This window comes from Sceloporus undulatus, chromosome 7 (genome assembly GCF_019175285.1).
Source record: "Sceloporus undulatus isolate JIND9_A2432 ecotype Alabama chromosome 7, SceUnd_v1.1, whole genome shotgun sequence".
Lineage (NCBI taxonomy): Eukaryota > Metazoa > Chordata > Lepidosauria > Squamata > Phrynosomatidae > Sceloporus > Sceloporus undulatus.
The window spans coordinates 36,131,745-36,149,828 of NC_056528.1; the positions used below are offsets into that span (position 1 = coordinate 36,131,745).

The following is an 18,084-nucleotide window of genomic DNA, read 5'->3' on the forward strand; positions in this document are numbered from 1 at the left end:
GAGATCCGTCAGGCTCATCCAGAGGTTTCAGTACTTTCGTAATCACTGTTTGTCTGATGGGGGTCTAATTGCCAGATGCTTCTCCAATCCTGTTGGTTCACAAAGAAGCACGGAATGCCCATGAGAGGTGGAATAAGTGCTTTAAAGTAGACCAGGATGGAGATTTTGGGTGCTGCTTTGAGACGCAGGAATACCAACCCACACAGTGCCCAAAAAAGCATGTCCACATGCCTAAAGGACACTCATGTGTGCAGGTATCACTACTTGAATTCAGGCCTACATTTCACATGTAATAAAGAGCCAGCACCAATTAGACATGCAAACCAGTAGACACATTCCTGTTGGCCAGCATAACTACACCAGCTGCAGCACAGACAGGGGTTAAATGGCTATGGATGCATCAACACGGGTGGAGGATTGCAGCGAAAGCAATCACCATCAGAAGATCCAGGGAGCCAGAGGGAAGGTCTCGCTCATCACCAGTGACAGCTCCCTCCCACCCATTCCCAACCACTGTTGCGCATAGCTCCAAAAAGTGCCTCATGATGGCGTAATGAAGTGCTAGGCTGGTGTAAGTCTTCAAGAGGATTCCACCCAGAGCTCTTTTATTACCAAACCCACCTCAGAAACAAATTTGATGGAGGTCATTCATATGTTGATCTGCAAACCAGCTATGGAAGCCAGCTATATAAGTTTCAAGTTAAATGCGAGTACACATAGGAATCAGCCCTAAGCATGACTATCATGCAAACCAAACACCACACAATAGCACTGTTCAAAAAGCCAAATGATTTGGTATGGCTTGATATATTAAACCATAGAGTTCTATCAGTTAGCAACCTAAAACCAGCCCAACCATCTACCAAAGCACTATATCAGTATCCAGCTTGACTGTGTTTTAATGTTTGTAAAACATCTTGCTAGTAGGTCTATGAGGGACTAGTACACTTGATACTGTATATAAAGTTTTAAACTAAGTGATAAAAATCTGAAATAGACAAATCAGAGTTATGGTTGCTGCTGCCTCTTTTGGAAAGCTCTGCACCATGAAGACAGAAGTGAACTTAAAAACTCATGAATCTGAACGCAAAGTTAACTGAAGGAGATAGCAGTAATAATTGATAACTATGGTTAGCCCAAACCACAATCTGGTATGATGTCTGTGGGATGTAAAACCAATGAATTTGACAAGAGGCAGAGCCAACAGACAATGAGTTACAGCCTGAACAGGTCTATTTTAATGCACAAAGACAAAGTAAGGGCCTTCTTGGGTACACATAAGCAGGCCCATGATATAAATTTCTCCCTCCAAAGGTGGCAAATGAAGCAGCTGAGGTTTTGGGCAGGAGGTTGAAGAAAGAGAAATGTAGCAAGGAAAGTTGGGCTTTGCAACTCTTGATCTGATGAAGGTTTCTGGGAGGCAGTCCAGAAACCTGAGAAATTCTTACATTCTTTGACAAAGAATGTAACAAAGAAAGGAGGAGGTCTACCTGGTTTTCTTGGATAAGGCCCGGTGGTTGCCTTTGCTGGTTTTGTTGTTTTCTCTGGTGGGGTATCAAAGGAATCGGTCAAGTCGAAGTCACCTGTCCAGAAAGTAAATGCACACTTAAAATAAGCTACTACATTATTCAGGATTTTTCTTCTCTGTGTTATTTTTTTTACATTCTATATCCTCTTCTTTCCCCCAAGGAGTTCAAAATACCATACACATGCTTATCCCATTTTATTCATGCAACAACCCTATGTGGAAGGTTAAGTTAACATAATGCAAGGGCCTCCTCCCATGACTAGTCAAAGACCACTGAAACAGAGAGACTCTTCTCTAACTCTACCTGGAGACCTCTAGCATTAGCTTTTGCAATTAGTTCTGTTTCTTTCAGTGTCTGTAAGATCACTTTGGCCCCAACCTGGCCTAAGAGAAATACAGAAGGAGAGAGAGAGAGAGAGAGAGAGAAGGAAAGACACACAAACACAATAACTAAGAAGTTGCTACTCCTGAACTCCTGACCTGGAAAGATCTTTTGCTAAAAAACCAATTTGTGGTTGTCAGTCTTTATTTGCCATAGATTCCAAACATCTCACCTGTTCCACCAGAAGGAGTTTTAGGCGGCTTGTGAGTAGCTGCAGTAAAACAAGAGTTGGGGGAAAGGAACTTTAATTAAGACACAGAAGTAAAGCAAGTTCAGTAAACATTAAGAGTAAAATTCTATGAACATTTACTCAGACATTAATTCCCACTAAGCCCTATGGGCCCATTTCAAATAAGTGGGCTAGCCTTACAGCCTAGAACATTTTGGATTGGGAAACAAGCTGTTGTGACTCCATGCCAAAAACAAAGACAGAAACAGCAAAAAATAAGGGCTGTGATATCAGGCAAAATGGATCAGCATCCCAAGAAGTCCTGAGACAGGCTTGGACATGCTTTACACCACGTTTGTGAGTAGTCAAATTTATCTATCAGGTCACTTGGCTGGCTAAGATCCTTTGTTGTGTGAGTAGTGTGTAACAAGACCTTCACAAGATCAAAATATAAGACATATTTGCACATAAACTGAGGTTACATGTGCATATATCACAAACTAATCTCTGGCTTTAATCTGAATTATTAAGGCCATTTTTGAACCCATCCACTGACCTGGCCAGCTAATGGGTGCTCTGAAAGCTACTTCAATGTATGTGTAGACAATGTGTAAAAAAGATAACGGATACCTCCTTTGCAACAGCTGGAAAAAAAGACACACATATGTAACCTGGAGTTACAGAAAGACTGTCACCAAAATGATTCCAGCCTTATTCTGAACTGTGAAGCCAATTCTTAAAGCAGGGGCAATCAACATACAGATCATCAGCTACAAGCATTCCTAATTTGTATTTGCAGGACACACCCACAGAGGGGGGAAAAATCACAAAAATAAGCAAAATTGATGCTGCTGGACCCATCCTAGAGTTTGTCTTTCAAAAGCCACCACTGCAAAATGAAAACAATGTTCTACAAAACTAGAAATGAGTTTCAGTTTTTTTGGTGTTAGTGCAAGCTGCAAGAAGTCTGGGAGTAGAGGATCAGCCCCTGGACCTCTCTCACTCCTACCTTTGGCTTTAACATACAGGATGCATACCCATCTTTAGCTGTGGGTAATTGTGGAAACAGCGTCTGTCAATGAAAATACCATAAGCCAACAAGCCAATCTGTTCACAGCTTGTGCTTGCACTTTCCCTCTCACACACCCACTTCTATACATGCACACAGAACTGACTTACGCCTCTTTGTTGAAAGGCCATCATCCAGTGCATCTTCTAAATTAAAATCGAGGTCATCGGCATACCCTGGAAAGAAATAATTTGCACAGGTTTTACACTGCTAAATCAACGCACGCATATGCGTGTGTCAAACTTTGTAAAACACAGCAAGATGTGCTTCGGCTTGTGGTACATTTTTCAAAACTGACCATTTCTGCCTGGATCATCTGCTTTCACAGAATCCTGTCACTCCAAATTGCAGGGGCATGTCAGTGTTTAGGTGCTCCATTTGCCTCTCTTAATGAATCCGAAACAAATGCAGGAGAGCAGCTCACGTTTGTCAAGGCAGAGCCTTACTGATTCATTGCCCCACCTGCCACTCATCTGTGGATGCTTTCAAATTATTATATGTTTGGGCGGGGGGAGAACCATGGAGAAGACGCACAGTAAAATATTTGTACAGCATTTGACAAAATAAAATAGAAAAAAAGGGAGATAAAAACACCCACTGACACTTCAAGCAAAACACATTCTACGATGAAGGATAGTAATTTCATATTTGCACTCAAATGCGTTGCCAGAGACACAGCTTCATAAAAGCTATCCTGTGATAGAAAATGATTTTTAAAAAGATGCCCAGCTTCAAGAAATGGAATAAGCAAATAGAAGGTATATTTGTTGTGAAAACCCATTCTTCATCTTCCCTAAAACAGCCCACTCTCCTTGGGGCTCCAATTGACCAGATTCAGCTTTGGTCCTCCATTTGGATATCACTCCCCCCCCCATCCTCCTTTTACTGCATGTTAATTACTGTTGACTTAAGATCTGCTCTCAATACAAAAGCTCAGATAAATTCAGAATTTTACATCTTTGAGCACACAGACTAATTAACATTCTTTGGGTTTGCTAAGTACAGTAGCAACGATACAGGTTGGAATAGGCTTTCCCTCGTATTCCAACTGCGAAATGGATTTAGTCATTGCCACCTGAGCTCTGGTATGCTCCATGAATAAATTTAAGACTCAACTAACAAGGCTGGCAACAATGGGGAAAAGGCATCAGGGCTGTCAGGAACCAAGTACCCACATTTCAGTGCATGGTTTGGAAGAAGGAAGGGATAAGAGAAGTGCCCAGAATTTCTACACATATGGACAACAAGGAATCTCATCATTTTATTATTATTAATATTAAGCAATAAATCTGTCTTGTGCCACTTGGCATTCAGACATGACTATGAGCAACAGTGCAAGTGGTGTACATGTGGCTTTCCTGGCAATTTTAAAAGGTTGTGGATCCTATGCTGTGCAGGTGGAGTGCAATGCTTTTCTCACAGTCTCACATTCTTCCTCCTCCTTGAAGGTAGCTTCCAAGTTTCAGATATTGCCATGGCTGAGAAGAAAGGACTGGGCAGCACTCACCTGCACCCAGTGAAGGGGATATTCGGTGGGTCAGTGGAAGGTGCTCCCGCCAAGCAAAAGGAATGGCTTTGGATCCAACCCATTGATTTTTCTGCCACAGCTTCCATTCCCCTCTTACCCAACCACCCAAGGATAGGCAAAGAGATTATTGGATTGCCCAAAGGTGTTCAATATCATTTTGCTCTAGGCTGGGGTGGGCGGGGATTGTGTGAGCCATATGGAGCTCTTTAGGTGACCCCTTTGGTTCTTGACACCAAGGACCTACAAAAAACACTTTTTTTGTTTAAAGTTGCCTCCAGGAGCTCAGTTTGCACCCAAATAATGTTTTGAGGATCCCCTGCTCAAACCATACATAACCAGTCATACTGGTACAGCCAGTGTTGAAGGAGCCAAAATTGGCCCTCCGACCCTGCAGCATGCTCATCTTGGTCGAAGCAGGGGTCCAAACACAAATCTCTCTAGTTTTATGCAAAAACTGTCTTCTGTTGCACTCTGACTCACTTCCAAAGTACACAATTATTTTATTTAAAAAATGCAAGCCAGGAACAAAACAAGTACAACTTTCACCTGATGAAAATGCAAAATGAATGCATACCCTTCCATCTTAAGATCAATAAAAAAATTAAATCAAGGTGATGGGAAGGGGCAAGAGCCCAATGGCAGTACTAAGTTTGCATTTGTATTCAAAAGAGGTTTCTTCTTTTCCTTTTTTTTCTTTCCTTTCCTTGTCTCTCCATGATTAAATAAATGTTAAGGGCATTGGTTTGTTATATTCCAAGGTGATGCAATTAACACTCTTGCTTTTAACACTGGATAATGCAGCTGTGAAAAGGAGTGATCAGAGAAAAAGACTGAGCCAGACTGTAGAAAGGAACTAGCCTCAGATACAGGGATCATATTTAATGTATGGAATGCATTTTTTAAAGGAAGATTAGTATGTATTCATTTGGGGAATTTATATCATTCCTTTCACATACATACAAGCAGAGAGGTTGAATATCCCTTATCCAAAATACTTGGGACCAGAAGACTTTTTGATTTTGAATTTATTTGCATAATATTGTTGTTGTGGCTGCTGCTGCTTTCAAGTCATGTCCAAGTTACAGCCACCCTAAGGCCGCCCTAAGACCCTTGCACGGGGTTTTCTTTTTCTTTTTCCTCATCAAAAACTCATCCCAATACCCGATCTGTTAAACTTCCTCCACTAGCAACCCAGGTGCTCAACTCCAAACACTTTGAGTAAAAATCACTTTTGCCTGCCAACATGAGAACAAAAGGATAACATATTCCAGAAGCAGTTACTGTGCGGGTACAGTATTGCCTAGCAGCATTTCTCCAGGACTTGGGCAAAAATCTTTCACATCCCCTCCTGGACATATCAAGGACAGGCCTGGCCCTTCTGTATAAAAAGCATATGTTTTACCAACCAGATGCAGTGACTCCCCTGACCCACACTTTCCAGAAACAGTGCAGCCACAATGGCTGCAGTGAAACATGCTTCCTCCCTTTTCTGTCCCAGCCACATGCAGCAAAAGAGATGGGATTGCTGGGGTGGGGGGCATTCAAGCAGCGGTTTCCTGGAAGCTGGCTGTGATTAATAATACATTGTTCACTAATGGAAGCCAACATCATCTCTGTCTTGCCCACAGAGGTCAACAGAGACATGTGAAGCCTGTATGGATCAATATAATGTGGCCCTCTGTCAGTACAAACCCCCCTTCTATGTATGTGCACCATGGTTTTTCCATTGGCCAAGGAATACTGTATATGCATTTGGCATTTCACAGCTGAGTCCTTCAGGGAGACAGAAAAAGAGATTAAAATGCACTCTTCTCCAGCACCACATCTCAAATGAGTTGATGTTCTTGCTATCAGCTTTCTTCACTGTCCAGCTCTCACATCTGTACATGATGATGGGGAATACAATGATCTGGATGATCCTTCCTTTGGTGCTCAGCTTGATATCTTTGCATTTTAATATCTGTTTAGTTCTTTCATAGCAGCCCTTCCCAATCAGTCTTCTAATTTCTTGACTGCAATCACCCTTCTGATCGCTGATTGATCCAATATATAGAAAATCTTTATTTCAATTTCCTTGTTAACTGCTTTGAATTCTTATAGATCCTCCATGGCACTTATTTTTGTTTTCCTAATGTTCAACAAGGCTGCCCTACCACTTTCATCTCTGACTTTCTTTAGTAATTAGCATTTCAAGTCTTTGATGTCTTCTGCTAGTAGTACAGTGTCATCTACATAGCTTAAATTGTTGACATTCCTTCTTCTGCTCTTCAATCCTTTTCCCTCTGTGTTCAAACCTGCTCCACGTATGATATACTGTATTCTGCATATAAGTTGAATAGGAAAGGTGACAGAATGAAGTTTAGTCCAATCCCCTTTCTGATTGAGAACCATTTCATTTCTCCATATCCAGTTCTGATGATAGTTTCCTGTCCAAAATACTGGTTTTGCATCAGGACAACCAAGTTCAATGGTACACTCATTTCTTTGAGATCACCCCATAATTTTGTGATCTACGCAATCAAAGGCTTTGCTGTAGTCTATAAAGCACATGCTGATTTTCCTCTAGAATTCCCGGTGCACTCCATTATCCATTGTATACATTTGTTCCTTCATACACTTGTCCCTCCTTCACTAGGGTTAGGGGCACAAGACCCCCACAAATATGGAAAAACCACAAATAACAAAACACCATGTTTTTACATGAGAGAACACCTCTCTAGGAATCTCTAGGTCCTCTGGTACAACTCTGTGGCCAACGTTCAACAGACACTGACCATAGAACTGCACTGGAGGAGCTACAAATGCCTAGTAGAATATTCTCTTTAGGAATCTCTAAGTCTTTCAGTGCAATTTTTCGTTAAAGTTGACCATAGAGTTGCACTGGAGGCCCTAGATATTCCTGGAGAGAACATATTAATCAATTCTGTGAATAACCAAATCCGCAAATGTCAAAGCTGCAAATATGGAGGGATGAGTGTATTTGCAATGTGATTCCTAGTGCCTCTTCCTTTCTTGAAACCAGCTTGCATCTCTGGAATTTCTCTCTCTACATACGATACATTCTCTGTTGCAAAATTTTAAGCATGACTTTGCTTTTTGTGTCTCCTTTTTTTAGGAATGGGAATCATTTCTAATCTGTGGGCTATGGTTTTGTTTTCCTTATTTGTTGGCAGATTTAGAACTAAACTCAATACTGTCTCTGTACACTGCAGCAGTTCTATAGGTATGCCAACTATTCCCAGTGATTTATTCTTCCCAGTTGCTTGGACAACCAATTGTACATCAGAGATAGTGACGCCTTTGCTTTCTGATGGTACAGTGTACAAAAACTTTGTTTCATGCACACAATAATTAAAAATATTATGTATAAATTTACCATCAGGTTATATGTGTATATAAAAAACATAAATGAATTTCATATTTAGACTTGGGTCCCAGCAACAAGATCTCTCATTATGTATATGTAAATATTCCAAAAGGGAAAAAAAAAGGGGGGGGACCACCCCAAAATCCAAAACACTTTTGGTCTCAAGCATTTTGGATAAGGGAAGCTTAACCTGTACTTACATTTGTTCATTTTCTTCAGTAGGGAACAATGACCCCTTTTCCAAGCTCTGATGGCCATCTCATTTCAAAACACAGAGACATTCCAACCAAAACTACACCTAATTGCTGGTTCTCACTCATGCGACCAATGAGCCTGCTTTCTACCAAGGAAGTGAATTCTTCACTTGCAAATCCTTAGGAAGCCAAAAAAGCACCATCCAGGCACAAGAGGGGAAGTTCAGAGGAAGTTCAGGGGAACCTCATGATTTCCAGAAAGGCAACAATTATTTAGACTATAGAAACCTTGAGGGACCTCTCAAACAGATACACATAGAAAAAGACAAAGCCATATCAGTGGGTTCAGAATGCTGATGGTTGTGGAGAGGACAGAAAAACAGGGGAGGGGAATAGCAAAAGGAATCCTGAAATAAGGCACTCCTCCCTCCCCACACACACCCACACACACACACACACTTGTGGACATCAAATGGAAATCTGCCTAATAATGTTTGTTTTTCAAAAATGAATTCTGAATCGAACTGCATTCTGAATCAATCAATTCCATACTGTCTTCCCAATGATTTAATGTAATAGTCTTTAAAGATTTAATCCTAACTCATTAAGTGTTTCCAGCCTCTGCTATTATGAATCTTTACAGTGAGAATTGCCGCCAGGTGACTTTGCTGAGTTTTTTATACAATTTAAGGGCTTCACCTTCTTTAAGTTAATTTTGGAAGGGGTTCTAGAGATACAAGTGTAATTTCTAACTCGGCATCTTTTGTTCTGAAGCAACAGTTTTGGGCTGCACTTTCACACCAGCTGTAATGCAGATCAGGACCCAAGAACAATTCTGCCTTTTCAAACTATGGAGTACTTATGCTGCACAATATACTACCATGCACAACTAGCTTTGTTGTCATTATTTGCTATCAAGTTGGGTTTGACTTATGATGACTCTGTGAATTAGGGTCTTCCACGAACCCTGGTTATTCACCCCTGCTCAGGTCTTCCAGACACAGGGCTGTGGCTTCCTTTCTTCAACCAATCCCTCTATAATACAGTCTTATTCTTTTCCTACTGCCTTCCATGAGACCAAACAATTGCCTTTTCTTATAAACCATCTTTTCTCATGATGTGTCCAAAGCACAAAACGTCAGTTTAGTCATTTTACCAACCTACAAAAGGATGGAGGGCTGAGTGGACCCTGGAGCCCTGCCTGGGATTGAACTCACAACTTTGTGGCTGCAGTATGTTTGTCTTATATATATCAAACTGTGGATGGTTGAATCTGTGGACAAGGAATCCATGGATATGGAGAGCTGATCGTATCTTTACATTTGAGGATCTTGTCTAGTTCCTGCAAAGCTGCCCTTCTAAGTCTTGGTCCTCTGAGTTCCAACTCTGAGCCCCTGTCTGCATGGGTCACAATACTCTGGGGGCAGCCTGGAGCATCCTCGTGCCACAGCTGCCCCGACCTATCCCCATCTGGCCCTCCATTCCCATACTGTAGCTGTCTGCCTGGGCATCCTTCTAAGGTATGTCCACCACGTCTGAGTTGAGAATGAGGTACCCAGCCTCAACAACATAGATGGACACCTGACCTCAGATCAAGCAGCCCACCATAGGCATGGACATGCCTGTCTACTCAGCAGGATACCCATGCAGACAGCAGGACCGGTGTGGAAACAGAGGGCTACAGATTTTCCAAGAAGATCTGGAGTAACAGGTAAGTTTTCAAAAACCGTTTTAAGAGTATTATACCCCAATTCTGCTTTGTAACATTCTGGGTGTCATGTGAACCACTTGCACCATAACTGGGGTTTGGGATAATGTCACAAGGGGGTGGGGGGGACTGGCCTTTTGGCCCATACAGACAGGGCCTGAGACATCTTCTGACTACATCCTCCAGCTTGATTAATGACGAAGCCAAGGTGTAAAAAAAATCTTTGACAATTTCAATGTCTTCATCATCCACTTAAAAGATGTGTAAATTATCTGTGGTCATTACTTTTGTTTTCATAATATTCAGCTCTAACCCTGCTTTTGCACATTATTCCTTAATTGTCATCAGTAGTCCTTCCAAGTCTTTGCTATTTTTCTGTTAGTAATATGGCATGATCTGCATTTCAATTGTTGAATATCCTTTCTCTAATTTTTAGGCCTTCCACTGAGTCTGGTCCTTCTATTGTATGTTCTGTGTAAACATTAAACAAATATGGTGAAAACATGGAGCCTAGTCTGACTCCTTTGCCAATTGAAAACCATTCTCTTTCTCTATATTCTGATGTTTCTTCTTGTCCAATATACAAGGACTGCGGCAATTATTTGTTCATTAAAAAATGTCAGATTGCATGTGCTAGACTATCTACTGTCCATTGTTATTCAACTTCCCTATATACATTGATTATTTTAAGCCATTAGGATTCGTTTACGAATGAGATGTTTTGTGTTAAGTCTGATCATCTTTACAGAAGATTATTGGACTGAGATTATTTTAATGGTAGATAATATTTTGCCAATACTGATGCTGTATTTGCAATTTAGTACACTAAATTGCTTTGGGCATTCCTTTGATAAAGCACTGTATTAAATAATCAAATTAACCAAGCAAACTCTTGGGCAAGTCCTGCTGTTATATTCAGGGACTAAGCTGCTGTGAGCCATTAACCACAGCTGGTTCTATCTGACTTTGCCACTTAGCAGTAAACTCATTTTAAATAAATAAATAACATATTGCTGTCCAGGGAAAGTAATCCAACCTGCCTCATATAAATAAACCTACCATTGAAGCCAACAACGTGATTTTGGAAATTGGTGGTGGAAGAGATTTTATTGTTGTAACAATCCTGCAATAGTTGCTGTAGTAGATACAACTTGGGTGGCTTCAGTAAAACATTCATAGGAGCCAAGGCCTTTAAAACAGGGGTGGGAATTGATGTTGTTGAATTGCAACTCCCAGTAGCCCTAGCCAGCATGGCCAAGGGTGAGGAATGCTGGGAGCTGCAGTTCAACAATGGTGGGATACAGACCGCCAGAAAGAGGCAGCTGGCAGCCACCTCTCTTTTCCACGCAATTGCGCCGCAGCAACCAAATTGTGCGGCACAGCTACATGTATAGAAAAGGAGCGCTGAAAAGCTGCTCCTTTTAGCGTTGCCGCAAACTGCCTGCGGCGGCACGAACACATTGCTGCCGCGCGCGCCCATCTGGACAGCGTGCAGCAGTGGTCACAGCTGTGACGTCCTAGAGTTGTGGGGCATCTGGAAACGCCAGCATGTGCTAAAGGGCCCGTTTGTACAGGGCCATCATCTAGATGGTCAAACAATTCCCATTCCTGATTTAGGCCATTTTGAATACACTTTTCTCAAATGTACCCATTTTCCTGTGCTTCCTTCTGAAGAAATGGATTTATATTCACAAAAGCTCATGCTAAAATAAAAACCAGATAGTCTTGAAGATGCTGCTACATTCCTTCCCCACCCCCAAATCCTTTTTATGCTGCAGACTACTTCTTTGAAAACCCCCCCCCCCCCAAATAGCTTTAAATGATAAATAATGATTAGGTTTGTGTGTTCAGGTTTGGGAAATGTGAATGTGATAGGCTTGCACTCAAATGCAAACAAAGCTAAATTCTCCTGCACTGATGTCTAATAAATACATTACTAAGAGAAATCTGCCTAGTTTTACTTTGGGACTATCAAGACAAATAAATGGGTCCTACAGCAAATCAGGCCTGAACTCTCCCTTAAAAGTCAAGATGATGAGACTGAGGCAGTCGTACTTTGGCCATATCATGAGAAGAAAGGACTCACTGGAAAAAACAATGCTAGGAAAGATGGACGGCAATAAGAGAGGAAAACCATATACCAGATGGACAGATGTGATTAAGGAGACCACAACCCTGGGGCTTGTAAGACCTGAATACTGGTTGGCCTGGGGTCTCTTATTCATGGGGTTCCCATAAGTCAAAGTCAACAACAAAACAACAAGATATCTCAAATTAATCTAAATCATGTGGTTATTCTCAGGTTGTTGTCAGGAAAAAGTGTGTGTGGAAGCAGAGAAAGCCAATATTGTTTAGTTTTAAAGCTATTGAATGGAAATATCTTGTATTTTAAAATGTTATGCTTTTTGATTTTAGATTGTAAGCCATAGGCAGGTAATATCTTGTTTTTGATGGTATGTAACGCACTGTGTGGCATTTACAGCAAATATACTTTATTGATAATAATAATATTAATAATAATAAACGGTTGCCTTGAATTCCTTGGAGGAGGTTTTCACACTATATAGTGTATGTTGTAACAGTGATTTTTAAGCTATGAGAAAAGGAGGTAAAGTCTGCTCTAGTAGTAGTTTGTTAGCACTGTTGTTTGCTCTTTGAGCAATGCATGTGGTACAAGATAATGTTATCTCCCATGAGGATTCAAGGCTACCTAGCCTGCTGTTTTGTGTTTTAATCTGAAAGCTTGAGATCTGGTCCTGGCATATCTTTCCTTACTAAACTGCTGGCTTATCCAAGCATTACTACTATGGCTGACCTCCAAAGAAATAAGAACAGAAAAGCCTGGATGATCTAAGATTCTGGTTAGCATGTTCTCACAAGGTGCAGTCACTCTCCATCACAACCCTCCAAAACACAGTTCTTTGCATCTTATCTGTATGTCAGTTGAGGTAGGGCTGTGCAAGGCATCCCAAAAACACCACCAAATTTTAATGACAAACTGGGGAGGGAGCCTTTAAAAAAAAAAGGAACAAATGGGATTATCACCAGTTGGCTGCTGAATTGCAAAATCATTTTCCAGACTACAAGACTGGATCTCCCTGTACAAGTTTGCCCAAACCGTAGCTCCACAGGGGAGGTCCCATCATTCCCACAGTGCCCTGTCAAGTGAGGAGACATGACAGGCCCTTCTCCGTAGATATTCCTAGGCTGTGGAATTCCCTCCCATGGGAAGCCAGTCTGGCCCCACCTCTGCTCTCCTTTTCCCAGCAGGTAAATACACTGGTACCCCGGGTTACGAAATTAATTCGTTCCGCCGCCGCTTTCGTAACCCGGGATACTTCGTAAGCCGAATAGCCCATAGGCGCTAATGGGGAAAAAGCCGCGGCTGCGCCGCGGCTCCATTTAAAACAGCGCCGGGGTTTTTTCGTAACCCGAAAAAACCTTCGTAAGCCGAAACAATAAATCCCTATGGGATTTATTCGTATCCCGAAAATTTCGTAACCTGGGTATTTCGTAACCCGGGGGACCAGTGTACCTGTTTTCAGGCATTTGACAATTTAACAGGTCATGAAAAATAACTTTGTGTGTGTTTGTGTTGCATTTTTATCCTTTTTATTCTATATTTAAAATGATTTCTATAATGTTGTAAATTATGGTTACTTTTAACTAAATACCATATATACTCAACTATATGTCAACCTCATATATAGGTCGAGGGCAGGTTCTGGGAGCAAAATTATGGATTTTGATATGACCTGTGGATAAGTTGAAGGCAAAATTTAGGGGCATTTACTGAAGGATGTAAAGGACAAAGCAAAGGAAAACAGTGCCAAAGAACTTACAAAATTCCACCAGGCATAACTATTTGTGCTCATACTAAAGGCTGAATGGATAAGAGAGCAGAAGGGAGTCAGTGCTTCCAGGGCAGACTTACATGTGAATCCTAGAATTTATTAGGGGAAAGTGATGTAGGAAGGGAGCTGATACCTTCATTCCCAGTCTAGGCCTGCTCTCAGCAACATAATACTAGCCTAGTCCCTTGATGACATTCAGCAGAACACACCTTATGTATATAGTGGGCCTTTGGTATCCACTGAAGTTTGGTCCCTATGGATGTCAAAATCTGTGGATACTCAAGTCCCATTAATAAAGTTTTTATTTTTCTAAGTCCCATTAATATAGTTTTGTTTTGCATAATAAAATGGTGTCCCTTATATAAAAATGGCAAAATCAACCTTTGCTTTTTGGACTTTTCATGGCATGGATGGTTGAATCTGTGGATAAAGAATCTGTGGGCACAAAGGGCCAACTGTACTGACTCCGCCATGTTTCCACATAATGCTAACACAGCCTCCTCCAAACTGCAGTTCTCTGCATGTGCTGGCCTGCCATTCCCATCATCCCCAGCCAGCATAGCCAGCCCTTGTGCTTTAAAGCCTCTTTTGTAAGCAAACTGAGCATCAGTAGAATGTACAATAGGCTTCCAATTCATTTCTTCCGCAACTTCTCTGCTTTTAACATTCTTACAGGCAAGTGAGTGATGGGACCATTAAGGGGAAGATGTATCTTCCACAGAATGTCCTGAGACCATCTACAGCCACTGGAAGCCTGAGCTGCTGGATTCACACTGAGCTGCAAAGAAACTCCTCTCATTTGTCTGGCTAGTGACCCATAACCTCTCTGCTTCTTTGTGGTCTCATCATCTTTCTTTCTTTCTTTTTTTAATTTAATGTTTGGCTTATAAAATAGGCAAACTGTCAGCAGAGGCTGTGGCAGCCTACTCTTCCAGAAGTATGTAGGCAGCAAGTCAAAGCAATTCCTTCCAAGCTGATCTGATGAGCTCTTATCAATTTAAATTCTACATGGATTGCAGCCATTCACCACATGAGAAGAGACACTGACCATTTGCAGCTGGAGGAGCCTGTGCTTCATTCATTAAAGTTGGTGGATTTTCAGGGAATTCTATGGGATGGCAACCCAGTTTCCCCTGCTTTCTTACACTGATGACTACCTTCCTCTTGAAAGCCAGAGAACCCAAGCTTCCATTTGCATTTAATTAAAAACAAAGGAAGGCAACCCACTGTATTAATGCAGTCAGTCTCAGCGAAGTTCTTGGGAGCTGTTTTCTAGAGGTGGGCAGGGTTGGTTCCCTCTTCTTCTCCCATGTAACCTTGGGATGCATGTTATACCAAGAGATAAAGACCAACCCACTGACATCATGCAGGTTTCCTATTACAGTTTTCATATGGGTCATACAACCAAACCCCAACAGATAGCAAGGGCCCACTGTATTTGAAGGCCTACTCCATGGCAGTACTGTCGCCCCACCCACCCCACACACACACTGTTTTTCTCTGTCACTGTATTTGAAGATCTTCAAAGAGCTGTTTTAAGGGGTCTCCTGCACCTGGGCTAATGAAAACAAAATCTAGACCACACAACAGCCCACTGTGTATAATTTGCTAAGTACTTTGCAAATAAAAACATTTGGACCTACTCTGGCTATAATTAATACAAGCCCAATCAATTTAATCTTGGCTCATCCCTCTCTTATATTAATAGATACATTCCAACCTGTACAACCTAAGGATGTGAACAGGATCCTTAGAGAGGTGAAAGCCAGAATATGTATTACCTTACCCTTCCTGGCTTATTAAAAAGGCCAGAGAGGCACTGGCTGCTCAGGTAATGGGAATGACTAATGCCTCTTTCCAAGCAAGGCATGGTTCCAATCTGCCTCAAGGAGACAGCTGTAATAGTAAGACGCTTATTGAAAAAAGCATCCCCGAATCCCACTGTATTGGATTATTATCAGCCACAGTCTCCAATATTGCATTTCTGGACAAGATACTGAAATGTGTTGTGGCCTCCAAGGTACAGGAGCTCTTAAATGAGACAGATTATCTAAACCCATTTCCATCTGGCTCATGTTTAGTTATGGGATGGAAACAGGTTTGGGATGGAAACAGAGTAGGACCTCACTGGAGGTCCTATTCTGGGAAGTGGAAAGGAGAGTGTAGTCCCTGTACTTGCATTAGGGTCACCATAAGTTGGTGATAACTTGAAGGCAAACACTGCTATAAACACACACACACACAACATGCTCTATGTGGTCCTGCTTTGAAGAGTGTTGGGAAACTTAGTTGGTCCAAACAACTGCAGCCAGGTTGTTAACTGTGGTCGGTTACAAGGATGACTCCTTTGTTACACGGGCTTCACTCACTGCCCATCCATTTCCAGGCACAATTCAAGGTGCTGCTTATGACCTTAAAGCTCTATACAGCTCTGGTTCACACTATCTGAAATACCATACTCTCCCCTATGAGTCTGTCTGAATTCTTTAGGGAAGGCGCATCTCTTAGATGGTGTCCATACAGAGGAAAAGAAATATTCTCACTCCGTCCCCATGCTGACCTGTTTCGATGACATATGGGGACAAAACAGGTGAAACATGGGTCCAACCTGCACTGCAGGGTGATTCTCCACAGTAAAAAGAGTCTCTGTTTGCTTCAAACCAGGATGGAAACTCTGGAGAATTCCCTGTGCATGTGGACTGCAAACAGGTGCAGAGACCAGGAGAAGAGCAGTGGCAGGCAGGTAAGTCGCTGCCCAAGATTTTGTGGAACTTCCAGCTCCCCACTTTCAAGCTTGCACAGTTCCCTCAGTGCCATTCCTTTTTACAGATGTGCAAATTGATTGTGCAAGCACTTATTAACACAACTATACCATCAGTACAGAGCACCAGTACTCAATAGGATACAGAAACCCTGGGAACTGTAGTTGGTGGAATGATGAGACTAACATCATGTCACTAACACCAGCTCTGGGGTTCCCTATCCAGTGCCTTTTCCCAAACTGTACCTCTGATAGCGCTGCTGCTGACAGGTATTACTCCTGAACTGCTTCTTCCAGCACCCATCTTCTTTTTCCTGGCTTTCTGGCAAATTGTCCCAGCCCAGACTTCCAAGGACTCCCCTTTCTTGAGCAAGCTCTCCAGTACCACCCACTCCCTCTGATAAACTCCACCCCACTCTGCTACACTTTTCTCCAGACTAATCTGGACTTTATTATCTCTAACATTTTGCATTGGCTGGGGGACTGCAACTGCAAGGCTGCAAAATTCCCTCCTGATTTAGGCCATAACCTTGTAAACATGGCATTCCCCACCCTTGCAATCTTGTGTTAAGGCAAATACCTGCCTTTTTCTTTGCCATCTCCAAAATTCAGGGGTGGGCATGTGGATAGGGAGGTGGGGGAAAAGGTGAGAATGTTACCTCCCCCCCCCAGCCATCATCTGAGGCTTCTGGATGCTTTCTCTCACAATTTTCAAAGGCCAAAAATATAAACACCATACATTTTTATTTGCCAATGGAGGGACTATTCCAAATTCTCTCTCTCCTAGCCTCTGTACCTTTCTATTTCATGTGCTTTCACAACTTGCCCTTATTTTTCTTATTTTTTTCTACTCTTATTACTCTGAAAGATCTCTTTTATTTTTCCAAAACTGTTGCTAGACTTAGGGCCGAAACAGACGGCCTTTTTGCACTACCTTTCAGGTGGCTTGGGAGCACAGCGTGCACATGCCACACACTCCTAAGTCACCCAGAAGCCACTCAGCTGTTTACACGGGGGCGGTTTCATGACACTCTGGCAGTGTGGCGTTTACACACCACATGCTGCCAGAGTGTCATCTGGCCGCAGTGTAGCTGCAAAGCCAGCTTTTTGCCACTCCTTTTTCGGGCAGCTTCTATTATTTTATTCTATTCTATTCTATTCTATTCTATTTATTATTATTATTATTATTATTATTATTATTATTATTATTAATCTTTATGTATAAAGTACTGTAAATTTACATAGCACTGTACATACAATGAATTAAAATAGATAAAATAAACTTGCCTACGGTGTCTCTCTCTCTCTCTCTCTGGCTTTTCTTTGCGAACGAAGATTCAGGAAGGATTCATCCCGTGCTTTCTACAAGCGCGCTGATGACTAAAAAGGCCAATCCAAGATAAACAAGTCCGGTTGCAGAAAGCCCAGCAGAAAATCTCCTTGGGTGATGTTTCTGGATTTTTGTTCTTTCTGCATTGTTGTTATAACTCGATACTTTGAGCAATCGGATTTTGCTCCTTTTTT

At 41.8% G+C, this 18,084-nt stretch overlaps 1 protein-coding gene across 2 annotated transcripts in view; it reads right to left on the reverse strand.

The window, feature by feature from the left end:
- The window catches only part of CD99L2 (CD99 molecule like 2), a 41,013-nt gene extending 24,134 nt beyond the window's left edge, over nucleotides 1–16,879 (reverse strand). For both annotated transcript variants that reach the window (XM_042479792.1, XM_042479791.1), the window contains exons 1-4: nucleotides 16,807–16,879; nucleotides 3,259–3,324; nucleotides 2,083–2,121; nucleotides 1,491–1,583 (exon numbers count right to left, since the gene is read on the reverse strand). In XM_042479792.1, the coding sequence (XP_042335726.1) occupies nucleotides 1,491–1,583; nucleotides 2,083–2,121; nucleotides 3,259–3,324; nucleotides 16,807–16,864 (256 nt within the window). In that variant the 5' untranslated portion in view covers nucleotides 16,865–16,879. The remainder of the gene's footprint in view (nucleotides 1–1,490; nucleotides 1,584–2,082; nucleotides 2,122–3,258; nucleotides 3,325–16,806) is intronic.
- Nucleotides 16,880–18,084: the final 1,205 nt, after the last annotated feature.